We start from the raw sequence: 27,994 nt of genomic DNA, 5'->3' as shown, positions 1-27,994 counted from the left end.
CATGACCTGTACCAAGAAGCAAAACCACAGAAATGCACCATCCATGTCAATAGGTACCTCAGGCAAGAACACACAAAAAATCTTTTATTATGCAAAAAAAGGTCATGGTTATTTTCCCATAAATTCACATGGATTCTTCCACTTACTAGAATGAAAAAGAATCAGGGTTCAGGGCTGAGGTAAGACAAGAAAGATGGTTGCTAATGCAGTAAGATTACCTTGTTACTATTTCTAACTTGGCTTCCCTGAACATCATCTGCACACCTCCCAAGGTTTTTTCACATGGTGATTGGTTCTAGAGCTGGAAACCAAATCCACTGATCATTTCTGCTTTGCAATAGTAGCTGAGGAAGAGGAGTTACTGTCTGAAAGCAATTTCCTGGAGACAAAGACAGGGAAGTGTTACTTGAGACACAAGTGGACAGATCCAAGTTGTAAATGACAGGAAATGATCCATGTGGTGCTCTCATTGCAGTGGCCAGATGCTGCCCCTCAGCTGATCAGCAGTGTCCCCCTCCTCTAAGAAGCTGCAGTTCCTATGCCAGCCAAGCATGTTCCATAGCACCTGTGAGAAGCTAGTATTTAAGGAAAACAGAAAGCAATGTCTGGCATTACAGGGAAGTATCTTTTTTGGATGACCTGCTGTTAGAGAAGCTTTTGAGAATAGCTTACCTGGTCAAACACAGTAGTATTATTATGTGAAACAGGACAGGAATCATCTGCATTTTGAGGATGTAAAATCAGGATTATGAAAGATGAAAGGCAAAACTTCAATTGGGGAAAATAAAAGTTAGATTAAATTTCAGGAAATAATTTTATCTTAGTAAAATCTGTAACATAATGAGATCATCTTTCACAAAAAGAAGGGGAATACTCTGGTTGGAACTTTAAAAACCTATACTGGTAATTTATAAAGAAATAAAAAATGTTGGTATCTATTCTCCCTGAAAACTGGGATTAGTTTAGATTTATTTCAATTATTTTAGCTTTTACTGGGATTTATTTATTTTATAAATAAATCTAAATAAACTGAATATTAGGAACTCTCTGTGTTACTTACCCTTGGTGGACAGCTACTGAGATATGTTTGATGCAATACATACTAATATCACATCCCTATGTATATCAACCTCAAGCTGACAGTTTCACATTAGCAGAGGGTTGGTGGAAATATATGATTGTTCTGCCTGTCCATCTCTACAATTAGCAAGGTTTTGCTCTACCATGCCTGTTCCCATGTCCAGATTCTTCTCACATACAGCCAGTGAAAGAAGGGACATAGTTGGTTCTCAGAGCTGTCTATCAACCTGCAAACTTGAGCCCAATACATCCGAATTCTCCTGTGCTTGCTCCTAGCAATTTTGAGGCATGAGCAAAGTGGAGAATTCAATCTGCCATTCTTGTTTTCCTTTCCTCTAAGGCTTCAAACATGCAGCAAGCTAAGGCTTCTTTTTTCCTAGGGAAATCTGATCCAGTGACATTGCTGTGTTCTTAAGGTTCCCCAAAATTTACATTTTTATTTTAGTGTTTGAAGCAGCAGACAACACTTAAATTCAGAAGTCATTAGCTATTATCTGGTGTACCTTAGATACTGTTTCCCCCATAGTGACAAACAGCAAGCTTTTAGCACAGAACTGCTTGTTCATAACAAATGTTATGAATTATTTTCTTGGCTCTTTCTTTACTGACAGTGCACACAGTTTCTTGTGAGAAAAAAAAAAAAGTTATGCCAAAATGTTTGGTTTAAATTCATACTTAGTAGTAATTAACATTTAATTTTAAATAACATGTTAATTTTGAATGAACATTTTTGCTTTATTTTTAGTGCTCTGTAGGGGAATCTCCTATTTCATAGCTTTATTTCTTCATGAGATGGCAGAATGTTACACCCATTCAAACTTACTATAAGCAGAAACACAACCCCTCAAAAGAGCCAACAATTTTCTCAATAATATTGTATCAATTATATTAATCCAAGTTCTTTTCACTGGTATACAGGTAGTGCTTTTTGCCTGTACAGTAAGTGTTATTTGTTAATATTATGTAAAAAAAATCCGTCTTCAGTTACTTCAGTTACTCAGAAGTGACAGCAATGAATGCTGTAAAGTGCCAATGGAAGCCAAGTACCAAAGGCAGTGAGTTACTGCCAATGGAAGCCCAGGTAACCAAGTTATTGCCACCTTCTAAATGAGGCTTCATTAACCTGAGCTGTAAGAGTGGAAAAAAAAAAAAAAAAAAAAAAAAAAGGCAGCTGGTTTTACAGGTGTTACACTGTAAATTAAAACTGTTAATTTTAAAATGAAGGTGCCCTCTTAAGAACATGAACACACAGAATTACAGACTTCCTGTTTTTTTGGCCAGAGTGACATCACTGTAGTGAAGGATGTTTTGAAAGTACTGTCTACAACTTTGTTTTCATTCATTTTTATGACCTTGCCAACACATTGCTGACTTGGGCAAAGCTGACTGATTGCAGCTACAATTACTCAACAGCTAGGACGCAGACATATGCAAATCCCTGCCATGGAAAACCCCCTCACCTAGGGGCTGCGTGACTTGGAAGTAGGAATGTTTAAATAGTTCTGTGAACTAGGGTCTTAAGAAAATAACACTTGCAGACTGCCATCATGTGAGATACTAATTTTCCTGTACGAATAGCCATGGAGCTATTTGGCATAGACCACACAGTGACAGAATCACAGGAAAAAGGAGTCTGGATGGGATCACTGGGAGGCCACCAAAGCAGAGACAGCTTCACAGCCAAATCAGGTTGTGTCAGGCCCTATCCAGAGAGCTTGAAAAATATCCAAGAATGGAGATTATGTAACTCCTCTGTGCAACCTGAAGCTGCTGCTGCTTCACCACTACTCCAGATTATGCCATCCTGAAATGCTATCTACAAGGTAAGTCTGGGTACTCTTTTAGTGCCAGCTACTCAGCTAGTGGTAGGAACGTAAGACAGAAGGGAGTTTGGGGATTTGAATTTACTTCTTCTTTTCAATTTTATTTCTGAATTCAATAATCTGATTTTTCTTTGTTTGGTTAGTTTTTTGCTGCATTTACCATATGCATTTTCCCCGGATATCTTTTTGTATGACTAAAATATAAATGAAACAATGCAAAATATACAGGTCCCTGCAGGATGTTTCAAGATTTGACAAAACTAATTTTCTTTTCCTGATGCTTACCAATTATTATTCATGTACTAAAAACCTGAAAAATATCCCCAAGAGAAGTGGAGATGAAATATCAATATTTTATAGTATAGATATATACATTTGTAGTATAAATATATATATACTTATATATATATAGTCAGAAAGTGTAATTTAACTTTTGTTTCCTACTATAATTGTTGTGGCAAACATTTGATACAAATTCCGCAACGGGAATGGGAAAGACATGGATACTCTGTCAAATTTTTGAGATGGGCTGTTTGGCGAGTGGCTTTTAAAGGCCAAAGCTCGTTGATACCTTATTTAAAATACTCTTGAAATGATTTCTCAGGATAAAAATGTCACTGAGCTTCCCTAAACAGTAGCTCATCCCAAGTCCTCTTTGCTCTTCTTTCGAGATCAATCAGGTGGCTCTTACTGCGGGCAGGAGCATTCCGCGCTGTCCCGCGGGAATCTCCGCCGGGGCGCGGAAGCGGCGGCGGCGCCTTTATGGGAGGCTCCGCCCCCCGCGCGCGCCCCCGCCCCCGCCGCGCGCCGGGCCAATGGGAGCGCGCGCCTGGGAAGGCGGGAGAATGCGAACCCCTGGCAGCGCCGCCGGCCGCGCCTTATAAGGGCAGGGCCTCGCGCATGCGCGCTGCGGGGAGGGGCGGGGGCGCCGAGCGGGGGTTTTGCTCCGGCGGCGGCACCGCGGGAAGGGGCGCGCGACTCGCGGGACCCCGCGGAGGGGTGGCCGCACCCGCGCGGCCCGGACAGCGCTCACCGCCCTCCGGGCGCGGCCGCCCGGGGGCAACGGGGCGGCGGCAGGAGGAGGAGGAGGAAAAGAAGAAGACGGAGAAGGGAGCGGGGCCGTCGCAAGGACCCCGCGCCCGGTGCGGGCGGCGCGGCGGCGGCGGCGGCGGATGTGCTGCTGGCGCGGGGGGATGATGCTGGCGGGGCCACAGCTGGTGGCGGGGCCGGCGGCGCCGGGCGGGGAGCGGGCCCGGCTGCTCTCGCTCTACGTGCAGGACTACCTGGAGTGCGTGGAGTCTCTGCCGCTGGACATCCAGCGCAACGCCTCGCTGCTCCGGGAGATGGACACGCAGTGCCAAGGTGGGCGCCGCCGCGGGGCACCGGGCGGCGGGGAGAGAGGGGAAAGGGGACGGCCTCCGCCCGCCGCACATGCGCCCGGCGCCGAGAGCCGGGGCCGGGTGAAACCCTGCCGGGGCCCCGCGGGGCTGAGCCTGCGGCGGCGCGGGGCTCCCGGCGCCCGGTCGGTCCCGGGGAAGGCCGCCCCACGGCGGGGCCGCGCCGCCCGGCGCTAGGCCCCGGCTCCGCCGTCTGGGGTCGCTTCCGCCCCGCCGGGCTGCCCTGCTGCCCGTGCCCGAGCCGGCGGCGGCGCCGCTGGAGTTGGGGTGCGGAAATCGGCCTCCCCGCAGCTCCTCCCGCCGCGCGGGGCCGGGGGGCGGTGTCCCACGGCAGACCGCACGCACGGCGGGGCGGGGATACGTGAAGCGCAGCAGCGTTCACTTGGGTCGTGGAGGGAGGCTGTGGAGCGGGAAGTTGCCCTAAACCTCCTCCAGAGGCACGGCTCCTTCGGGAGGCAAGTTCAGTGCCGATTAAAGACCGTGCGACCCCCCCCCGCCACCGCGGGGCACGGGGGTGCCCGGCAGCTGCCAGCCAGCCCCTGCCATGAGGGAGGAATTTGATCCCTTGGAGTCGGCACTGGAGCCGCATCTCCCTCCTCCGGCGTGGGCAGGAGGGGACCACGGGGACCGTCAAGGCCTCTTAGACGCTAAAGGGCCACCTCAGGAGGCAGCTGTTGTGAAGGGATTCTTTCAATTATCTTTCTAATTACCCAAGAAAACACATAAGAACAGGCTTTTGTAAGTTGCCTGGGATTTTAAAGTTTAAATGGCATAGACTTGCCTGCAGCATTTTGAATTCCTAGTCAAGGCTGGCTCTTTACCTCCTGATCCATGGTGACTAGCCAGCAATCATCAGACTTTATTAGATCAAATATTTTCTTTAGACTCTTTATTACTGTGTATTTATCCAGCCACCAATACTGGGCCATATAAAAAAATCTGTTGCTAATTCTAACCAAAGCCTTCAACTGTTTTAAAAAGCAACAATAACAAAAAATCTTCAAAACCCTAAAAATGGGTTAAAAATATTTTAGACCCAAGCCTGAAAATGTAAAAGCAATGCCATATTATTTCAGTTAATTTAAAAGGTAGGGATGGTGTGTGGAGGAGGGAAAAAGTCACTCTTGTACTTAGAAAACAAATCATTTTAACTTTTATTAGCTCCACCAAACTTAATCAGATTATCTGTAATAAGCACTTGGCCCTGATTTGGGTTGGAGGTTTTTTTGTGGGTTTTTTTTTTTTTTTTTTTTTTTTTGGTTGTTTGTTTGTTTGTGGGGTTTTTTTTGTTTTTTTTTTTTTTTTTACGGAGGTTTCAGAGCTGTTTATTAGGGTGTATGAATGCCTTATCTCATCTTTGGGGATTCACAAGAAGTTTGGTAAACTTTAGTAATCTCTGTTAGTCCAAAACGTTTTTACTCTCTTTAGTGGATGTTGATCCGTGTAAAGTTCAGCATATCTTCACAGGCTGCATCCAGGCAATAACCGACGTAGGGTGAATGTTGTTCTCTGTCACAGTATGAATGAGTGAACAGCTATTGTTTGTGAACGGTTCTGGGTAATGCATTCCCAGTACAGGAAATCTATCTAATCTATCTGTACCTACACTCCTGCCTCCAAAAAAAGAAGTCTGGGTGGGAGATAGTGTGGTTGTACAATACTGTACTCTGGTTATGCCTTTCTTGTTCAACAGCATACAAAGTACCCTACTCCATGCTTCTCAGGAGCTGAGAGTAAGATTTTTAAAAATTTAATTTCTCTTGTCAGGGCAACAGGCAGGGGATGCAGCTGAAGGTACAGGGAAACAAAGCTTATGGTTTAAATGGTAGCTGGAATGCTGGTATTAAAATACAGAAAACACAGGTTGAATTACTGGACAGGCTAGAGAAGTGATTTTTATCTTACCTTAGTGAAAGTCTGGAACAGAACAAAATGCAGTTGGCTCCTGTTGTCATACAGGTTTCAGAATTTATAGTAAAAAGCAGTTGGTCATGCTTAAGCTACTGTTCCAAGATATCAGCAGGAAAACAAAATATCACTAGGAATGATTTTGAGATGACAAGCTTGAATTATTTACAACAGTGCAGACAAGTTATTTTAAAATGAAAGCAAATTATTTAAATGCAGGTCTTTAGGAAGAGGTAGATTGTACTACATAACTTCTGTTTTAGAAGTAAATAGTTTAATACCATTTATAAACTCCCTTACCTAGTCAAATAAAATCCTAAGTTCTAATTGAACCTAACACTGTACATCAAGTTCCACTGTCAGCTCTTCTCATTATTTCCTTCCCTTTTTGGAGTTTCTCTGTCCTTAATGTGTAGATCTAGTGTAACATTTGGCTTGGAAAAAGGGATTTTAAAATCCAGCAATGTAGAACAGCAGAGTACAAGACTAAGACTGATTTATAAGACATTTACTGATCTCATATTCGGGTTCATTAAACTTGCTGCTTAGAACTAAATTTAGTAAAAGATTCACAGCAACTCATGCAGTTATTTTGCGTGACTTGGAAGAGGGAAAGCTTGAGAATCAAACTGTGAGGCACTCATTTACTAGTTGCTTAAAAATATCCTATGATGCACTAAAGAGAAGGTCACCTATTCTGAAAAGTTCAACCTTGATTTAAAATGCAGCTTGCTGTAATTTGTTTTGATAATCGGCAAAGTATTTTGAGGGGTGTAAGTTGATTTTCATTCTGATTGTAAATTTGCTATTATGTAACTTCAGTTGTCATATTCCTTTTATAACTACGTCTACTTGAAAATGTAATGCCAAACCTTGAGATGCTTAAGAGGGGAAGGCAGAGGACCTGGATAAACTAATTCTGGAGTGTTATATATCATGATATATAACAATTCTATGAATTTCAGGATTCTTCGTGTGATAAAATAAGCGATTGCTTTGGTTTGCTGGCCGAGTTTTGGAATAACTGTGGTAAGGACTCTTAAGAGAAACTCCTCCTGTTTCAGATGGAAGGAGTATCTGGATTATCCATGCCTCAACAACTACTGTGTCCCCTCTCTTTTGTTTTCCTTTCTTTTTCCAATGGCTGAAATAAGCTTGCTCTTTCTTAGAATATGAGAATTTTTTCTTGCAACAGATTGTGACCTTAAACACTGATTTGATGACCACATGCACTTGAATGATATATTAAATCTAACCCACTGGGGTATACTATAATCAAGATTTGTACTATTTCTCATAAGTTAGAAATATATTTGTTTTCTTGAGCATGTTCCATCTTGTGTAATTATTCCTATGATTATCTTTATTTTATAGAAGCGTTAAAAGAAATAGATGATGTCTATGAGAAATACAAGTCAGAAAACGATCCTGTTCAGAAGAAACGCTTGCAGCAGCACCTTCAGCGTGCATTAATCAACAGTCAAGAACTTGGAGATGAAAAAATTCAAATAGTTACTCAGATGCTAGAACTGGTAGAGAACAGAGCCCGCCAAATGGAAACACACTCTCAGTGTTTTCAAGATCTGTCTGAGAACGAAAAGCCCCTAGAAAAGGCCAAGATGGAGTCCTGCCAGCCAGAGAGATCCTCCCGTAGACCTCGTCGCCAGCGAACAAGCGAAAGCCGTGACCTGTGCCACATAGCGAATGGTATCGATGACTGCGATGACCAGCCACCTAAAGAGAAAAGATCAAAATCTTCCAAGAAGAAAAAACGCTCCAAAGCCAAACAGGAGAGAGAGGTTTCACCTGTAGAATTTGCAATTGATCCCAATGAACCAACTTACTGCTTATGCAACCAAGTGTCTTATGGTGAAATGATAGGATGTGACAATGAACAGTGCCCTATTGAGTGGTTCCACTTTTCCTGTGTTGGACTCACGTACAAACCAAAGGGGAAATGGTATTGCCCCAAGTGCAGAGGAGACAATGAGAAAACAATGGACAAATGTACTGACAAATCAAAAAAAGATAGGAGATCGAGGTAGTGAAAACAATTTGTTTTAAAGAGTTGATTCTTTTATATTAAAATATTTCATTTCCAGAGAACATTGTTTTAGGAAATGCATAAGACTATGCAATAATTTTTAATCTATAATATTAATATTAAAACCTGTTATGCCTTCTGTGATCTTTAACTTTCTGCACTGAATAACCAAATAATTGAAACAGGGTGGCTTCAGACCTTTCACAGAAGACATTACAAGCAGATGGCGCTTGGTTTCAATTTACCCCATTAGTATTTTAGAGAACCTTGTGAATCATGAAATAATGGTGGTGGGAAAGATACTGAAGAACTTCTCATGTTATGGTAAAGGGGTTGAAAGGCCTCACATTTCTGCTAGCATCTTAACAACTGAGTTTGTTCTTTATCCCAGGTTTTACATTTTCCGGTTTTGTGTTAACATCACGTGTTTGGAGTTAGGGGTTTTGAATTCAGCTGTAACTGTAAAAGTCTTCCGAGCTATAAGCAGATCTCTCCAGTGACTTTCATATGACCAGTATGTTATTGCAAGGAAGAAAATACCACTAACTAACTTTTCTTTTTTGCCAACATTAAACTCTTGTCTTTGTGACTATACTTGGGAGTCAGTTTTTGGGTATGATATAACTATAGTATATACTCAGTTTTTGATAATAGGTTTTGTCAAGCATCATGATCTCTACAAGCCTTGAAGTGGTAGAAGGATCCCTTGAGAAGAAGGGATATTAACATTTCAGGGAACAGGAACTGGAAATGTGATGGAATCTCCATTATAATCCATCTGTAGAGAGCTGAAACATGACTGGTATTCTCTGGGGTGTAAACTTTGCCCTTCCTTATGTAGAATTTGTGTGTGCATGTGGCCAAACCTGGGTTTAGGCACAGCACCAACGTTCTTGGTGCCTAAAAAGTCTGAAGGCAAAAGCTTTCAATAAAATGTTGATAGATAATTAAAAAAAACAAAACACACACAGCCAATAGACAAATTGCTGCGGGTTTCTGACAAGTGATGTAAGAGCATCATCCTGAAGTATGCTGGTGGTATCTAAACACTACTTGGGTGGTAGTTAAAAGTGAACTTCCTCATTCCCATGCCTTAAAGGAGGTGAAGAAAAGATGAAAACAGCTGTTTCTGCTCCTTTGGAATGGGAGATGCTAATGGAGAAGTGCATGGAGTACCAGAGCTCAGTCCTAGAGTTCCTGCTCAGCAGTGCTCTTTTGAGACTGGAATTGGGGTGGGCTTGGCAAGGCAGGCAGCAGCTCTGCAGGGGTTTGGGGTTACCTGAGGGTGGGCTGCAAGTGCTCAGAAGTCCCTCTACGTCTCTGTCCCTTGCTGCTAAGGTTTCTCTTGACAGTACAGAGGGAAAAGTGACACCAGCTCTGGCCAAGCCCGATTAGAAGGCAGTTGTGCGGAGCTGAGAGCAGCCCAGAAGGCAGGCAGATGAGCAAAAGCAAGCTGGGATGGATGAATGCCATCAGAGCTCCTTCCTACATCTCCTCTAGAGGGCCGTGCCAGCTGGGGCTCGAGGGTGGAATGTGCCGTGCAGGGCACAAAGCCTCCGTGCTCTCAGACCAGATGGCACTAATCTATGCACAGCATGGTCAGTATTATAAGGTAAGTAACATGCCAAGCCTGTTCTCTCAGGCATGATCTGATTCCATAGCAGGATTGAGCATTTGCAAGTCATTAACATGTACCAGGGGAGTGGAAAGGCAGAGGTTTGAGTTTTTGCTCTAAAATTGGAGGTTTATGAAGTGGAGTAGTGCTCCAGTATGGAGACCCATACCACAGTGAGTAACCAGCTCCTGCAGGAAACCCCTGTAAGGACTCTGTGACTGTCAGTGGGATAGGATAGAGGGTAAACCTTATCCCTACCTTGCTTTCCGGGCCTACTGGCTGATCTCAGGTTGCAAAAATAGAGTTGAGGGGCTGGATCATGGCTATTGATGGAGAATGATCAGACCAGTGTTGGAGGTAACTGGTAGTAAGTTGTCTTCTGAACATTTGACTTGTTTTTTTTTTATTTGTTATGGCTTACGGATTCTCAAATTTCCTTCTTGAAAAGATTGATTGGAAGTCTTGGGTTGAGGATTATATGATCATCAATGTTTACCTAAAATGGACATGCTCCCTCGTTTTAAAAAACAAACATTGCTTAAGTAAGCATTGAAGTTGCAGAACAAAGTACAAGTGAAATTGTAACTATTAATGTCACTGATTTATCTGGAAAAGTATTCCTTGAATTTGTACTGGATAAATCAAGAATACTTCTTTCCAATGCAGAGAGGAAATCTGGGAGCCTTATATAATTCATCTGAAATAATTGCTGAAGTAGGAAGTGTATGTTGGGGTGTTAGAGAAAGGAAATTTTAGATCTTGAAAGTGGTCCAGATAAATATCTTTAATGCAGGGATGCTTTCTTTTATGCTAATGACTCTTCTAGTAGTGAATAGGAATTCTCAAGGCTTCCAGTGAAGATAGGGCTGGAGAAATGGGCACTTGCTTGGCTTAATACATTAAATTGCTCAAATGTAGCAATAGTTCAGTCTATATTGCAAATTAGCAGCATGCCTGAAATATACCAGGTGCTTCTGCAATTATTTCTTTTAAATGCTCTAGCTAATTTATTGTTAAGACATACATGAGAAAAAGTCTGATGTTACCTGGCATCTAGCCTTTCACCACTTTATTTAACCGAACCTAAATTTTGTGGGTTTCTGTCCATTCCCATAGAAGATCAATGGTAATTGCTAAAGATGCACATAAGACACTAGTATGAAATCAGAAAGGTAAGTAGAGAATTCTTAATGTTGAGTTACTTTTCTTAAAGTGATGAACCTCACTAGTGAAGTCAAAATGAAAAGTAAATACTGTTAAACCACTTCATCTTCAAGATATGTACTGTCTCATGAAGTAAGTCCTATCTTCTTGCAAAATAAAATTAATCAGGATGATGCATACTTTGGAAGTTGATAATAATGTATGTGACTACACAGTTTACTGCTTTCTCATTTGAAAATCAATGCTGCATTCTAACTCAGCCTAGTTACATCTTGTTTTCTTGTAGCTTTTGAAAAAATGGTGCACTTCTAAGTTCTTTCTTTTTGTCTTTCTGTTTTGAAGTAATGCAAGTTCATCAGCAGCAAAAGGTCCCCATAAGCTATTTAAAAGAAATTATATTGAAGCAAGAATGTTTCTTGATCACTGTCCTGTGGACTGGTTTGATTGATGAAATGAGCTTTAAAGCAAAACACAAATACACATAAGAGAAAGCATACTGTTTTGAAAGCAAAACAAGCAATTTAATATTTGCCATCTATATTGTAGAGCCATCTTGATATCTGCAGCACTATGATAATACTTCTGTATTTAAACTAGTTTTAACTGTATTTCACTGCCAAGCTCTAACTAATCTACATATCCAGAAATGGTAATGTGATACTGACAGGTTTTGAAACTGGTTCAGAACAGAGGTAAGGGAAATGCCCCTTTCTTCCCTGAATTTATATAAGGATTTTGTTTTGGATCTTTTTAGAGCTGACATGGGCCTTTATAAAGAACATGGCATTTCGTAACTTTGAAGACTCCTCATTTGAAAGTCGCTAATGTCAGCTTTAAGGAAACTGCTATGGTTTGTCTGAATTCATACTTAACATGAGCTGTTCGGCCACACCAGCAAGTTAAGGGCTTGGACTTCTTTCTCTGTCTTATCTGCATATATATTTCTTTTATTAAGAGGTCTCATCTCCAGTAGCTCTGCAAGTCTTTGATATTAACACCTCAGACTGAAAAACATATCAAAGGTCTTTGCATTTGATCCTCTGAAGTTGATGAGCAAGGCTTTCATTCAAACCTACAATTGTTTTTCTGCCCAATGCTAGTTAGGTAATTTTGCTGTCAGTGGTAGAAACTGATGTTAATGTGCAAGTGTTCAACTTCTACTTACATATCGTAGAAGGGAAAAGATGCATTGTTTTTCTATTATCATGCCTCTTTTATAATACATGCCACAAAAGAGTTGAAAGGAGTTTGAAATTCTCTCCTCAGACAATTTTCTGATTGCTCTGCAGTCTTTGGAACAGCTTGAGGATTATGCAGTGCCACTACAGTTGAGCAGTAAACAGTTGTATTTAGTGAAAATTCTGGGAAATTTTTCATCAAGTGAAGCTGTCATTTGCTTTTGAATCCAAGTCTCAAGGTCAAGTTAAGATTTCATCTGAATTCTTTCTAATTTTTTGGTGGGTAACACTTCTAAAAGCTCGTTTTAGCAAATCCTTCTCTTTTTTTTCATCTAGATTGGCATTCTTTTAATTTGTTCAGTTTTAAGTGCATGTTTTTTTTAACTGCAAGTACTAAACTGAATTGCATTTTTGTTCTGCTGCAGCTGTGTTCCAGCAGAGCATTACTGGCTATAGCATGGCCAATTTTGTACTGCTCAGAGATGCACTTCATGCATTGTATGCTTTTGGGGTTTTTTCTTAAATATACATCAAGGAAGCTATAAGTAGCACAGACAGATTCAAACTGTAATTTCTGTTTCAAAGGCCTGTTTTCCAGTGTAGAGATTAGTGCTTAGTGTGTGCATAGAAAAAATAAAATCCTCCCTAAAGCTTTGCTTTCATATACTTACAGAATGCCTCCACTGAAAATGAAAGAACTTGTGAATGAATTTCATTGCAGTGTTTAGCTGTGCACATGAAGATTGGAAGAAAGTTACAGTTTATAGTTGAAGGAATGGAGGGGAAGCAACTTGGGTACTTTTTGGGTTGAATGTAGTGTGGTTTAAGAATCTGGAAAGAAAACTTTCATCTCCTGAGAAAGAGAAGAAAATAGAATGAATTCTAGAACCTTTGATACTAATGTTCAGCAGAAAAATTAGGATTAAATCCTGCCCCAATTTGAATAAAATTCCATTCAGCAGGGTTCTACCCAGCATACTGATTTCCAGCTTCCTTTGACTAAAACCTAAAAAAAGATTAAAGCTCCATGGCAACTACTATTCTAACTCCTGACAGCCATAGTATAAATTACATCTTGTAAAAACCTAATACTGAAAAGTTTTATTTAGGTCACCAGTCAGGCTAGGAAATAGAAGGCCTGTAGATGCCACCCCAAACTTCTTTTGTCCCTGTGAGGCAGAGATTTTTGTGGATGGCAAATTGGATGCATATGCAGTATGAATAAAAATCTGACATGTTTTAGGTGTCCAAACTTGTTTCATACTTCTGAGGGAAAGACTGCAATTTACTTTTGACTGTAAACTTCCAGTACAGAATACAGCAAAGTTCAACTGGGAGACAATAGCCCAGACAGGGACATGATGTTGTCACAATAGTTGCATTTGCTGGCAGTGGAGGAACAGTACTGAATTGGGATTTTTTGTGTTTAGGGTTTTGGGTTTTTTTTGTTTTGTTTTGGGTTTTTTTTTTTTGGGGGTTTTTTTTTTTTTTTTCGCTTGGTTGCTCTTGGGTTTTAGTCTTTTTGGGTTTTTTGGGGATTTGTTTGGTTTTTTGAGTGTTGTTTTGTTTTTGGTTTGGGATTTTTCGTTGGTTTGGGGGTTTGTGTGTGTTTTTTTTGTTGGTTTTGTTTTTTTCTCACTTGTTTTTAAAGGAGAGGGGAGGGAAAAGGATGGAGGTTGTGAATTCATTTGCCCACAGGTATTTCAGTTGTGCTACAGAGGCAGAGACTCAAGACTTGTGTGGAGATGCTTTCTTGTTGTTCGAGGTTGACAAAGCATAGGTTATCAGTGGTGGGAATGAATATAAATGGACATTAAAAGTCTAGACTAAACAACAACAATGCAAGCCCCCAAATTTCTATTTGCATGAAGATTATCTGGTACTGCTTTTTATTTAGTTCCATTTTCTTGTTTGACTATTTTTGACCCTATCCTCTCTGGACTATGTGTTTTTCAGGCCTTGAAGAACGCCTTTGTCTGAGCAATGCTTTACTGGATCCACTGAAATAGCTTGGATTGCCTGGTGGCTGACACAGGGAGGGATTGGTACCCAGGATCACCAATCCTGCCCTGCATGCAGGGACAAAGCAGGGCAGAGGGGGTGGTTTGCATACCCCCTAACCAGTCAGCTGCTGCTAGGCAGACAGAACTATTCCAAGGCTCTTTTAGACCTCATCATATAGCAAAGTTTAAGTCCTCAATATTCTATTTAAAAGGAAAAAAACACCCATAATTTCTCAAATATAACCAAGATAATATCAAAATTAGAGGCATACTAGATATGTACTGCTTCCATTCAAAAATGTACTAGAGTTACAGCCCACTGCATTACTGCCTATGTAGAAACTTTGCATTGAAAATGTTTAATGGTATCATGCCACCTATTACTGGAGAAAGCAGTGCCAATATAATCAATTTTACATGCCTGCAAGTAGGACTGCTTTTGCCTTTTCCTCCAGGAGTTTGATGATCACAGTATAATGAACTTCTTCATAAACCGGATAAATTGTTTGCTGATGTTCAAATTAATCACAAGCTTTTACTGTGACAGATAACAAGAATGTACTCAAATACAGATAGGTAGTAAAGCCTATTAAAAACTAAATATGTTTTTTCCCCAAGGGTGTGTTATTGAGATGACAAACAATTGTCAATTGAACACAGTAAGTTGTAAAAGGTAACCAGTAGAGCTGGGACACAGGAGATAATGTCACAACTACATGGCTTTTGAGAGGGCTTTAAAGTATGGTAAATGATTTTTTTTATTTCTGAGTATCAGATCATCAGAATTTCTGCATCAGTGAAGAAGTATTTGTATTAATTTCATAAAACTTGGAAATGTTGAATAATAGTTGAAGTTATGTGGAAACAGACAATTGAGATATTCTAAATTAAAATACATACTTTGGCTATGACTTTAAATGCAGTAATCTGCAATCTAATGATTGTATGCACCAGCATGGCAAATTCATCTACAGCATGATTACATTTTATGTAGTAATAGAAGGTAAGAATAATTTTGAGTCTTTCCCCTCTTACACAATTAAAATAGTTGTAGTAAACTGTAACAGTTCTTCTGGATGATTTTGTGTAAAGAACATGCAAAGATTTGGTGATTATCATACCAGAGTATTCTAGACTCAAGTTCAGAAGATGGACTTGCCCCTTCCCAAAGCACTGCCAGACCAGGTAAGTTAACAGAGATGTGTCCACTCTTACGCTGTGCAGCCTTTGGCTGTGCTCACTGTAGGGAGGGTCTTTAATACATTATCTGATGAAGCTTTACAGCCACAAAACTTGTTTTCCTGTAAACATGCTCTGCACTTTTGAAACCTGCTTAAGATCATGGTTTTTTGAAAAGTGACATTTTAAGTATATAAACTTTTTTTTTAGAAAAATCTCAAATGTTTTGTCACACCCTTGTGGCTGTTGCCAAAGAGACAAAATTGGTTTGGGGGAAGCAGGTCAGACATAAGTCTCATATTTAATAAAGTATCTTTTACTCACAACCCTCTGTCTTGTATTTAATGACTTTTCACTTGTACTTGCTGGCATGAGGTGTAGTAGCAGAGAAGAAAGCATCCACAGATTTCAAAGGCTTGACTTTGTGAAGTGTACTAGAGTAGCTGAACTGCAGCTTCAGTAACTGCTAACTGTAAAAGGCTGTTAAAACTTATGAGAATTAAATTAACTGAAAAGAAATTTAAAACTTATAATAATTCAAATCTTGCAGGTTCCTCTGAAGAGGAATGGCCTGACAGTACCCAGAAACATTCCTGCATCAATTCTGTTGCTGGATGAGGGATGTTTAAAAAAAAAAAATCTCCTGCTATTTTAGGAATACAGCTTTGAGAAAGAAATTTATTCCAAAAACTCAGTAAATTGTTATTGAGTCAGGGTCATGTTAATATGCTTGCCATTTGGTAAAGCTCCTCCTTGAGCTTTACAGCCAAAGTAAATCTGCATATAAAGATACATAAAATGTGCTCCAAATATAGTTCTAGTTTTCCTTTTTACTAAATTAGGCACAGATTTTAAATGGAATTATGTGATGAATATAAAAATGACATTCTAACATTCAATTTTTTATAGCTGAAACTAAGTTCCTTAGGCTGACTGTACTTTCAAACACGTTTTACTTTCCCAGTTATGTTAATTGGTATAGTTTTCTAAGAGCTTGTGCCTCTATAATCTGCACCTTTCTCCAAAGGTGGTGTGCAGACATGTTCTTCATCAGGTGCTTTATCTCCTATTCAATAGCCTGTAACAGGTAAGATTGAGGTGAAATTTTAAATTGTGGCCTTGGCAAAATACGGAATCTGCACTTAGCAGCTTCTGTTTCTGTTCAAAGACTGGCTCTATCAAAAAAAAAAATAATTAAAAAGCCATGAATGCATAAAGATGTTGAAACTGTGGGGTTTTTTTGCCTTGAATAGCAAAAACAAGGAGAGACACTGGCTGCAAGCTCCTGAACTAAAGCCAGGCATGCAAATACTGCAATTTCTGCCATGCTTTTGAATGATGTAGGCAGATATTTAATGGAATTTTATGAGTTTCAGTTGAAGGTAGTGTTGATATAAGACTATATAACAGTTTTGCCATAGTTTTATTTCAATGTATCATTTCAAGCAGTTCTCTGTTTAAACCCTAAAAAAAGCCCATCAGAGAGCACCATGTCAGCTGTTAGGCTTGTCAAGATCATGAAATGGTTGACTGGTCTTCCACTAGCTCTAAATAAATGGCATTCATTACTTCTCTCAGCTGCCTCCCATTACCGTTAATGCATTAAAAATACTAAATTTCTTCTAAGTCTTATTTTGATATGAATATAGTCACTGGAATCATGTTACCCTCTACTGGAATCTCACTGGGAGCTGGGGATGGCTGGCTGCATTTATCACTAAATTTCACTAGAGCCCTTTATTTTATTGGAAGCTTGTACTTTCTTTAGTCCAGAGTCTCCCTGTATTGCTTGTGTCACAATGGTTAGATTTTTAGTACAGAGTGGAATGATCATCATCAACTTCAGCTGGGAAAAGAGGGGGTCATTCACAAATAGTTGCACCTAAAACCAGAGTCCCATGCATTACTTACTAAAGATGACACCAAAAAAAAGCCTAATTTCAAATAAAAAATGCAACTCCTCATCAATGAGAGCCCAAAATTCCTGCTCATTTCCAGTTTAGAAGGTGAGAACATGTAAGTAGAAACTAATATATTTGTACCATTACTTAAAGTAGCAAAAACTTGGCAAAATGACTGACTGTGGTTTTATCAGAGTGCAAGGATGCAAATCAGTGGATGAAAATTATATGGGAGTAATTTTGCTTAAAAAGATAAGTTGAAGTAATTTTTACAAACATTATAATTCCTTAGCTTATTGGCAGAAGCACAAAATCTATTACCTTATTCTTTACATTTCATGTAATTACCTTATCAGCATTAGCCAGCTTCCTCATTTTTCCTTTTTGACCAAGTCATATTGTAGAAGAATGTGATGGTTCTGGAGTGTACCATTCATGTAAGAAAAAAGAGGAACACATTCAGGAGTTTACCTATTTTCCATCATGACTCCAAACCCAGTTCTCCTGATGATATGTAATTGTCAAGCAGTACAAATCTGACTCATTCTTCAGTAATTTTTAAACTTAAAATTTAGAAAAAATAGTAATTTTAAATGTTTGTCAGATAAACATATCTAGTATTAATTTGATACTAGTGTTAAGGAACAGCACTTCAATGATTATTTAATATAGTACAATCATCAATGATAAAAACCCCTAGGATGTGAAGAGATTGACATGTTGCTAATTTTAGGCCGTAGCAAAAAAAAATATGTAAAACCCCACCAAATCTTATGAAACTAATAAATAGGAATTCTGTTTTCAGATGTTGAGTAATTATAGGCTATTTAGTTTCGGACACCACAAAGGTGGAGGGAGTTCAAACAAACAAGATAGAGAAAATTATGAAATAGATGACAATGACTTCTAATGATAGAACAGAGTCTAGAAACTAGAGGACGGGTCAGGAATCCTCAGTAATGTGAAAGTTTGCTTTCAAGAGGAAAGGGACAATCTGTCTAAGTGAAAAGGATAATAATTAATGGCCCTTGGATAGAGCACTGGAAGTTTAAATAAGACACTAGGGAGAAAAGAAAACAAAAAAATGAGCTGCCCAACCATAGTGACAGTGAAGCACTGGAATACATTACTTTGCAAAGTAAAGCTTCCACAAGGCAGGCTAGACAACTATGTTGACATTGGTTTAATTGTAACTGATCCTGCTGGCAAGGGACATGGATTGGATCAGGAGTTCTTGAGCTGTGGGAAGACAGTGACCGATCCTTGGAGGCCTAGGTAAAGCTCCAGAACAACTTAATTTGGTATTTCTCTTTCTTCCAACCTTTTCTCTTTGAAGTACTCTCAGAAGGTCAGTTGAAGAACGTTATATTTCCTGTCAGTCAGGAGGACAGGAAGGGAGCAGAGCCATCATTTTGAGCATCGCCAGTGGCCAGCTGGGGGGACACTTGTTCCATGTTCACTGCATTCCCTCGGCAAAAGGGAACTGAACTGTGGTGAAGGTTATGCTACCCCAGCAGCTGAAAGTCCATGTGGGCTGACCCTTTCCTTTCTAATGAAATTCAGATCCACAACTGAGGAGCATTTGGAGGCATAGGATGTGAGGAATGGTGTCATTTCCCTGGGGCATCAAAGCTTGGGTCAGGGAGATGAAGTTGCTATTGACACCTGGCAATTCAGACAGCGGCTGCAGAACACAACTACCCAGGGACAAGATTTTAGCTACTGTACAGAAGTAACACCTACTTGCTGGACTGAAAATAGGGAGATATGTATGTATATATGTATACAGGGCTTGTATATATGAAGGACCTATCCCATTACAGTAGAAAAATAGGCCCAATAATAATAAATTTCAGAACAACTGAAATAAATTACCTCCTAACAAGGATTTTCAGCTTCACTTTCTACTTGCTGCACCTAATTGAGAATAAGAAAATAATTATATTATCTGCAGTTGTAAAAAATTTGATGTTCAGGTATCTTAAGCAGCAATCCTGGATACTTTGCTTTGGTTTCAAGCTATTCAAGAAACACTGGAATAACAGTTCACAGTATTTTCTTTGGTAAGTGTTAATTTTTGGTAGAGGGAACTGGCAAAATGAGGTTACGAATTTTTAGCAACTTATTCAGATAAGAAAAGTATGTAATCTTTACTGTGCTAATAATTTCTGAGTAGTTTCATGCAAATATTCACCATCTAAACTATTTTTATAAATACAATGGTCACTTTTCAATATGAAAAGTGTATTTAAACTTAGAAAAAGTAATACTTTGCATTCCAGTTTCTATGTTTCATGGTAAGATACAATTGATTTTCTCTTCTTCAGTATAATCAGGAAAACACCAGATGGGGGCCACTGTAAGTCAAGACAGTAATGTTAGAAAGAGAATAGATGGGCTGGTTTCAAGAAGGCAGAGTTGGCACAAGGCTTGCACACTGAACTTAGAGACATGGTGCATGTGGAAAGGCAGATCATGTGGCAAGTCAGTCACAAGCTCAAAAACATTTCTACCGATTTGTCTGCACTTTTCCATCTCATTTATATCTAATTTAAAATGTGTACCCTTTTCTCAATCTTAGCATATTTACTTACATGATTAGTTAAGTGGCATTGGTGGTGGTCAATGAACCTTAACACCAAATAAACCTCTAGGCATAAGTCCTTTCACATGGACATATAAATTTTTTGTATATGTACACATAGGCACTTGTAGTAACTTCTTAAGCTGATCTGTCTGTTGACCAAATGCAGTGATGGCTTAGAAAAATCAAAGTGAATCATGTCAAATGAACACAGGGCTGAGAATACCTATAGCAGCTCAGCTAAAATGCTCATGGTAAAGACAAGCACAGCCCACTAGTGATATAGGCAAGTGACAGTAAGTAGCAAAGATTATTAATAATCTTTTCAAAGTTGGGAAAAAATAAGTTCTGCTTACAAAAACGAAATTTTAAGATTCTTATTGCAATTTAAACTTGATCTTTAGGAAGAAAAACCAAATTTCCTGATTTTAAATTTAATCATCAGTGTAAATTAAGCAATTAAAAAGTGGCCTTAATTATGGTTAAGACTCCAAAACACTTACCTATTTTAGACCTTTCTGACACCAGATCATAATGGAAACTATGGAGTGAAATCAATATAGAAATAAGTGGCATAATAATAAAAAATGGAAGACAAAGTTGGACAAAATAGCTTCTCAGATTTCTAACAGTTGTAACATAGCATTCATGAGTAAGCAGAAAATATTTTATGAGCTGAGAGAAACTATCAGCTTGATCCATTAGGATATTGTTTTACACCTTTTCTTCTTCACTAAGCAGGAAGGATGCAAATTTACCTAATATGTCATCATTACAAATGTAAGGCTTCTGGAAAACCTGCCTCCTTCTCATCTTTTGTGTATTGTAAATACATGGTGGCAAACTGCATCTAAAGTAAGCACTGTGCATAGCAGTGGGAGATTAAGCTAAGATATGCTGTCTGTAACTCCAGACTTCAAGACGTGAATGGAAGTAGTGAGGAAAATTGTCCATGTATTTACCTCCCATTAATCCAGGACTGCCTTGTCAGTGAAGAAACATGGATGACAGATGGAAAAAAAAAGATTGGAAACTACCAGTTTAGACTGATGTCTAAAGAGACAGTAATGCTATCCTACTGAAATAGTATTTGAGTGAGGTCAGCCAAAATCCCTCCTTCCCACTTCTCAGGCAGCTTGAGTCACTAATTCTTGCAGTTGAAGGAATATAATAATTGCACATCAGTCTGGTCTTCATCTCTTTGATCTGCCTGCTTCAAGACAAGGAGAGTCTGGCTTTAAGAAAGGTTACAATGACCTCATTTAGTTATTCCAGTAATTCATATTTCAGTTTAGATCCATGGCCTGTTTCAGCTCTGCAGTGTTACAGAAGTCAAAATTGTCACTTGTCTTTCATTTGCTCATTGTCCAGTTGGGTGGAGCCTGCTGGTGCAGCTCCCTGGGGGCCTTTGACTGAAGATGGCTTGCCAGAATAGGTTGCTCAGGAGTTTTCTTTGTATTGCAGCTCAGCCAACTCTTTGCAAGCCCAGCCTCTAAATTCCCAATGACAAAAACGTCCCTGGCAAAACATCAGGAATCTCTGATACCACATGAACCATGTTCTGGGAACAGCACCAAAAGATCTTATCCAAACATTTCTCACAGACCTCACAAACACTAGGGAAAACCAACTCAGTCTAACAGGCCCAGGGAAGAATGAGCTGCATCTTTCTGCTCCACTGAGGTCTTTATTACTATTAGAGGGTTTTATCTCCAGGAAGCAACTTCTTTAGTCTCCCTCTATTTCTGGAAAACAGGGCCTTAGCTTCATTTCAGATCCCACAGTAGCTTTGTATCTAAGAAGTAAAGCTGACCTTAACCAGACTTAAAGTTTCTACTCAATTTCACAATACACCATAAAGAATTGCTTATTTTCAGATCTGAACTTTGTTTAGAGACTTCCATGAGTATCCAATGGATTTTTTGAACCCTTTATGCTAATAACTATTGTGACTCAAGAAAATAAAATTAAGATGGTTGACTGAACAACCATTCTAATTCAAAGTATTTAGCAGTTAGTTGTATGGAGAGTGAACATATGGTTTGTTCTATATATAAAACTTTGTGGATGCTGCAGTCAGTGCCAGAGACAAACTCCTACCTATTCTGAGAGAGGCCAAGCAGTAGTCCTTCCTCAAGCATCCTGTACTCTTTACTTTGGCAAGGAACGATGTAATGACCTGACTGTTTCTTCACATACTTTTTCAAAAGGTCGTAAGTTAATAGAGTCTAGGAAAAAACATATTTTAAAAATGCCTTTCCTTCTTTGTGCAATTAATTATCTAAAGCCATGTATTATTTAGTTAGATTTTACAGAAATGAAAAAAAAAATCTATAAGCATGCACATCCCCTAAACTTACTTTCTGAGTAAATTTGTGTTTAGTACCTGAAAAATGAGCATTAGAGAATCTGGAAGAGAGGCAAATCCCTTGTTTGCAAAGACAAAGATTTTTGTATCCCTCATCAGCACAATTTCAAAACTTTCTATGTTTTCCATTCTAACAGCATGGCACTCTGATTTCCCTGTGCTTAACACTGTAACCACTGCAGCAATGAGGTTCCTGCATACATCTCCAAGGCAAAAAAACCCCAAAACATTCATAATTTATGACTAGTAATTATTCTGCCCACAGAGTTGTCACCATTGTGTTTTAAAGTTTGATGTGGCTTGGTTTATGAATTTTCTGAACAATTCTATGACAGTGATTTCCAATTCCTTAGCACAAGTGTAAATGTATCCAGTTGCAACACAGGGCTGAAATACTGGCCTCACTGAAAGCAGTGGGAATCAGGAGTTCACTGTTGGAGTTCTGAGCTTTCCTAAGGAAAAAAAAAATCCTGCTTTTTTGCTGTAATTTGGCTGAGACATGGCCTAAAAAAGTCTCCTCATCAAAGTGTTGCAAGGATGAGTCTTGCTTTATGTTCATCTCTCTTTCAAAGGAGATTACTTCAGCAATGCTCAGCATTGCGTTAATCTTTGTAAATTCTGAATCCACCCATTTGCAGTGTGAAAACAGGCAAGGCAATTCAGGCACAAATTGCAGAAAGCAGTACCTTTTCTGTGTCCTTTTTGGCAAAACCACCTTTTAAAGGTTTCAGTCATGTTTTCAAAGGCAACATCACGCTTTTCATGTTGTCTTGTCAGCTACCTGTCCTCATCTGAAAGGAAGGCAATGTTTAAACATCAAATACCTGTGTATTTTGAACTTGCCTGTAACAATTTAGTATAGCCACAATTTCTCAAATTCCATTTGTGTTTTTTGCCTGTTATTGATCTTTGCAGCCAAGTTCCATTTAAAGGTAGTCTCTCCATCACAAAAAGCTAAACAAAGAAGTTCAGGAGAAACACATACTTCCAATTAAACTGAAAAAAAAGGCATTTGTAGCACAGCAATAGAATAGTCTGCATTTAACACGTGTCTGTGGTTGTTCTACTGGGACTGCCTTGGGAGTTTGCTTAATAGTCTGCTTGAATTCTGCTGTCCATCTTTTTGGTAAGTACACAGAAGTCAGGTACACCAATGCTTGCATTGGTTTTGAATTGCATTCACACTTTCTAGGTGAAGCACAGGGTGCTGGTCACTATGTGTAAAACTTGATGTAATCTGGTTTATAGAGAAAGTAGAAATCAGCAAAATTTTCTCTCTTCAACTGTTTAACCACAACAGCTGTGTTCAGAAGGAATGTTTCCAGGTATCTTTTTCTGAGCCAAGCTGCACAGGACATTTTTAAAAACATGCTACGGTTTTAAGATATTAATGCCATCAGATGCATGTCTTAATTTCTTATTATTTATAAGAAGATCTAAAATATATATTCATTTATAGATCTTTGATATCAGCATTGAGTTTACTGGTAAACTATTGAGATGGAAACGGAAGCTTGAAGTCAGCACTGAAAATCATACCTTGGTTTCCAGAATGTGGAGGTTTTTAGGATTAGAATACATTAATTGATAAGGAGCATTTGTAACATTTGGAACTTCAATCATCTTAAAATCCCACCAAAAATCCACATTAAATTTGGTTCATATCTCTTCTATTCTCACAAGCCTGAATACACTTATTCACAATTTAAGCCCATCTCCTTTGTCACATGATTTATTCCAGAGCACTCAGGTCACTTGGTATTAATTTCATTAACCAAATGGCATGCTGGTTTTCATTGCAACTTTGTTACAGATGTTTATGTAAAAGAGTAGAAAATGTGTATGGTAAAATAGAAGAGATTATTGAAATAGAATATGGGGCAACAATTGCAACAGTTTGAAATTCCATTTTTCTTAATACCTTCAGCAATTAATCAAACCCAAAGAAACAATTCTCCTTTTCTAATAAATGGCAACTGAAATGAAACCACTCACCTCCAGGGTGAACTGAAAGTAACTGGGCCATATGCCTGTGGTCTTCACATCTGAGATTATTATCTCAGCAGTGTCTGCAACATGGATTAATGCCATGAGATGATGGCCCAGACAATTAATGAAGCAGGTGCAAATAAAGTCATGGCAGCAACCCTGAACAGTGTGAGAGTGGAAAAAGGTGCTAACACTGAAAGGCTCTACTTGCTGCTCTGTAAGGAACAGCAGAGTTGTTCATAGCTGGAGGGAGGCACTTCATAACAGCAATTGCTTTAAACTTTCTAAGATTATATGAAAAGAAAACATGCTCTATAAAGAATATTTAAGGGTCAAACTTATGTAAGGGAAAAGTAAAGGCAGCCCTGCTAACCCTTCTGAAAGTAATGGAATACAGGATTTGCTCTTGGAGCAACTGCTGGGCATGATAGGATGCAGGTACCAGAATTTGGAAGTTGAGTGGAGGTGTAAAAGAGCTGAAACCTCCTGCCTTCAGAAAAAACACAGCTGCATGAAAAAACTGTGGGCAAAAGCTCAACAACCTACCGTTGCTGAAAAACTTCCAGTGTGATTTTCAAAAACTCCAGAAGAATTTAGAAAAGATGTCCTTGAAGACCTCATGGGCCACCACCAAAATATTTTTTTTTAACTGTGCACTACTTCCTTTTCTGAAGAAGCAAAAATAAAGTTTCTAAACATTTACTAGCTAAAGATCACAGGGAATTAGTCATTAGGTACAGCTTCTCCCTGAACAATGGCCACAGAATCCCAACATATTAATTTAACAACCACATCTCCTTTGCTAGCACTGAATACCCTGGCTTCTTTTCTATTTCTGTACAAAAGAAGCTTTAACTCAAACAGAAAAAATGATATCTGTAGCATTAAGGTATCACACTACTAAATAAAACCTGGAGACTTAAGTGCATGTAAAGAATGAACTGTTTCCAGATGTGTATGTTCAACCCAGTGCAAGAGCTATGTGACAATGTCATGTCTACACTGCAGTGACAGTTCAGGCACAGAAACAATTACATTGCTAAATCCTCTAGTTAACTGAACATTTTAATGCTGTAAGATTGTAATGTATTGTAGTTGGGATTTTTAATGTGGTTTGATTTTGCTATTTTCAATAAATTTTCTCCATCTCCTGTCTCTGCCTGCACTGAATCTAGATGCAGCATTCATTATGATTTGCAGTCCTCTCAGTGTCATCACTATATGCAAATCTAGTTTTATATACTTCAGATATTCCAATGATAAAAACCAGGACATAATAAGGACACCAGCAGACACTTTGGATGATTCCCTTTATAATCTCTTGTATGTATGGTCTATTGCTCCCTTCCTTTTACATAAATTTTCTTTCTAACACTTTGTCTTAACTCCTAGAAATTAACTCCTGGATTTACCTTTGCAAATTATTTCTGTCTTTGATATAGAGTATTGCCAGTGACATTTGAAAAATCAAATTAATGTGAGTAGCAGACACTTGTCCTAAACCTCATCATTCAAGTCCTGTCAAACATACTGCATAAGTAATTACAACCATCCTTTCCTAGCATTATATGCTACAGAAGGGGTCACCCTTAGGAAACCTATCATTTTCTTACATTACTACAATATTTACACAGCAAAGATTTATAATGAACCCTGAGCTGACACTGGGAATATGACACCAACTGAGAGAACACTCCTGCACTACATTACCACAAATCTAGTTCTCAGAAAATTCAGTTTGACAATCTCAATAAACATAAAGTTGCATGCCAGACTGGTATATCAAACCAGGAAATAATGACCTTCAGATTATGTTTGGAAGAAGTACTTGAGTAGCAGTTTGTTAGTGGAAGATATAGAAGGTTGCTGAAGAGACGAGAGAATGCAAACCTACAAAATTTATCCTTGGAATCCCTTATAAATTTGGATTTGGTTTCTATAATGACAATATATCAATTATACAGCAATGGAGTAAACATAAGGAAATTATTAACAGACCTGACTTCTCAAAAAAATAATGATGGAAGGCTGATATTCAGTTGAGTTATGAAGAGGAACTTTTTAATCCTGAATTCTCAATGGGGAAAAATACTTTCTACCAGTCTATAAACACATGGAATATAATCTTTCACTGAATTTCCTGATGTAAGTATGGAGAAATTCCTATGTATAGTAGTATCTGCTGAAGAAATGAGTATTTCATGCAGCAACTGGCATGAGTCCATCAGATCAAAACCTTGAAATAATAAAAAAAAAAGATACAGAGCTGAGTATATATCCTGAGTTTGTAGCTGGCATGTATTCCTTTCCCTTTCCTCACCTCAGAATGAAGTATGAATAAAATTCTAAGGGGAAGGAAAGTCAAATAAGAAACAGAGAATTGAAAGTATAACCCATATACAAAGCAAAAGAGAAAAAAAAATCCAAACAAGAGAGAATTGAAACAGAGATTGAAATGACAGCAGGAATGAAGTGCAGAGAGAGAACTAAAAAGATGTCAGAAATAATTAGGAGAAGCATAAAAAGTAATAAGAAAACCCTAAAGAAAGCAAAGTGAAGGGTCATTTTATAGCTAGTTAACTTCTGAAAGAAATGATAATATATCTTCCAAAAGAGTTGTGGAATTTTCTCCTGTTCTATTTTTTCAATTAAGAAAATCCTTAAGTAGACATACAAAGTGTGCATAATTTATCCAACAGCTACTGCTGAGAGACACAATTATAAACTGCATAATTTAAGGTTTGTTTTGGTTTTGAAATTAATGAGTCTCCTGCTAATATTTTTTTTTTTAATTTTTACCTTTCTCATTTTATTTTCTACATTTGACAAACTTATTCCCATTGAAATTTTGGAAAATACCTATTAAAAGTCCTGGCAAGTTATCCTATTATTAACTAAATTCATAAGCAAAATAAATAGAGTAATAAGTTCATCTCTCTGAAATGCTGAAAAGGATAATGAGCCCTTCATAAGTTAGGCATTTTTAAAAAAAGGTATTAAAACTTCATACTCCAGTATATAAGGCAACCTCCAACTGAGGAAGCCATTAAGTAAAGTCTATTAGACAGTATATTAGTAGTATAAAGAAGTCAACTCCACCGCTTTCTAAAGACTGTTTTTGTTTGTGTGGTCAGCTACAACTCAGAAATGGTATAAAAGGCTGGTCTTGATCACTTCTCACTGCTAATCTCTATGTCTCTACATCTACTTATTTCTCTGAGGATGACTTACTCCAAGTGCAGAAAGAAATGTGTAGAAATTAACCCATTTGTCCACGAGGATCAGCACTTCTTCCATATTCTAAATCAAAAGAAGATTTTTTTTTTTTTTGGATGAAATACAAATTGATTATAATTTAACAAAGTAGAACTAGAACAATAAATCTCTTTTCACCTTGACCAACTCTTTACCAAAAATAAACACCCCAAGATGTTCCTGCTTCATTGCCTATGTCAGTACTGGCCTACTGTTTGTAGTCAAGAATTTTGAGATTTCCTTTTAAAGACTGAGAACCTATTCACACTTGCTTCTACCTGGCCTAATTTTCCTCAGGATGACTAGTTTATTCTCAGTTATTCCTATTTTGTACAATTCTGGTGTCTTTATTCATATTACAAGAACAGCATACATAAAAACCAAAGAATGATGACATGTATATCACAAGGTTTTGCTTTGCCTGCTTTGACACTGAAATGAGGGTTCCCAAAAGAGGTAATAACTTAGCACAGGGAGACAAAATTATTTCCTACCTGGTCACCACC

General features: G+C 38.7%; 1 protein-coding gene and 1 long non-coding RNA gene across 2 annotated transcripts; one reads left to right on the top strand and one right to left on the bottom strand.

Annotated features, from left to right (window-relative positions):
* Positions 1-46: 46 nt before the first annotated feature.
* LOC121469886 (uncharacterized) lies at positions 47-3,833 on the bottom strand. Its single transcript, XR_005980178.2, has 2 exons — positions 673-3,833; positions 47-575 (listed from the first exon to the last, which is right to left on the bottom strand). It is a non-coding gene; the product is annotated as an uncharacterized lncRNA (long non-coding RNA).
* ING2 (inhibitor of growth family member 2) lies at positions 3,819-8,846 on the top strand. The gene is made up of 2 exons (XM_030271289.4): positions 3,819-4,265; positions 7,583-8,846. Exons 1-2 carry the CDS (start codon positions 4,076-4,078, stop codon positions 8,251-8,253), a joined length of 861 nt encoding a protein of 286 aa, XP_030127149.1. The 5' UTR covers positions 3,819-4,075; the 3' UTR covers positions 8,254-8,846.
* The last annotated feature ends 19,148 nt before the right edge of the window (positions 8,847-27,994 follow it).

The sequence above is a fragment of the Taeniopygia guttata genome, chromosome 4 (assembly GCF_048771995.1).
Source record: "Taeniopygia guttata chromosome 4, bTaeGut7.mat, whole genome shotgun sequence".
Taxonomy (NCBI): Eukaryota; Metazoa; Chordata; class Aves; order Passeriformes; family Estrildidae; genus Taeniopygia; species Taeniopygia guttata.
Note: the sequence above shows the minus strand (reverse complement) of the source record. Positions and strands in the feature narration are given on the sequence as shown.

Coding starts and splice junctions, on each gene's coding strand:
- ING2 (XM_030271289.4), top strand. CDS start 4,076: ATGTGCTGCTGGCGCGGGGGGATGATGCTGGCGGGGCCACAGCTGGTG. Junction 4,266..7,582: donor GATGGACACGCAGTGCCAAG/GTGGGCGCCGCC, acceptor TTTATTTTATAG/AAGCGTTAAAAGAAATAGAT.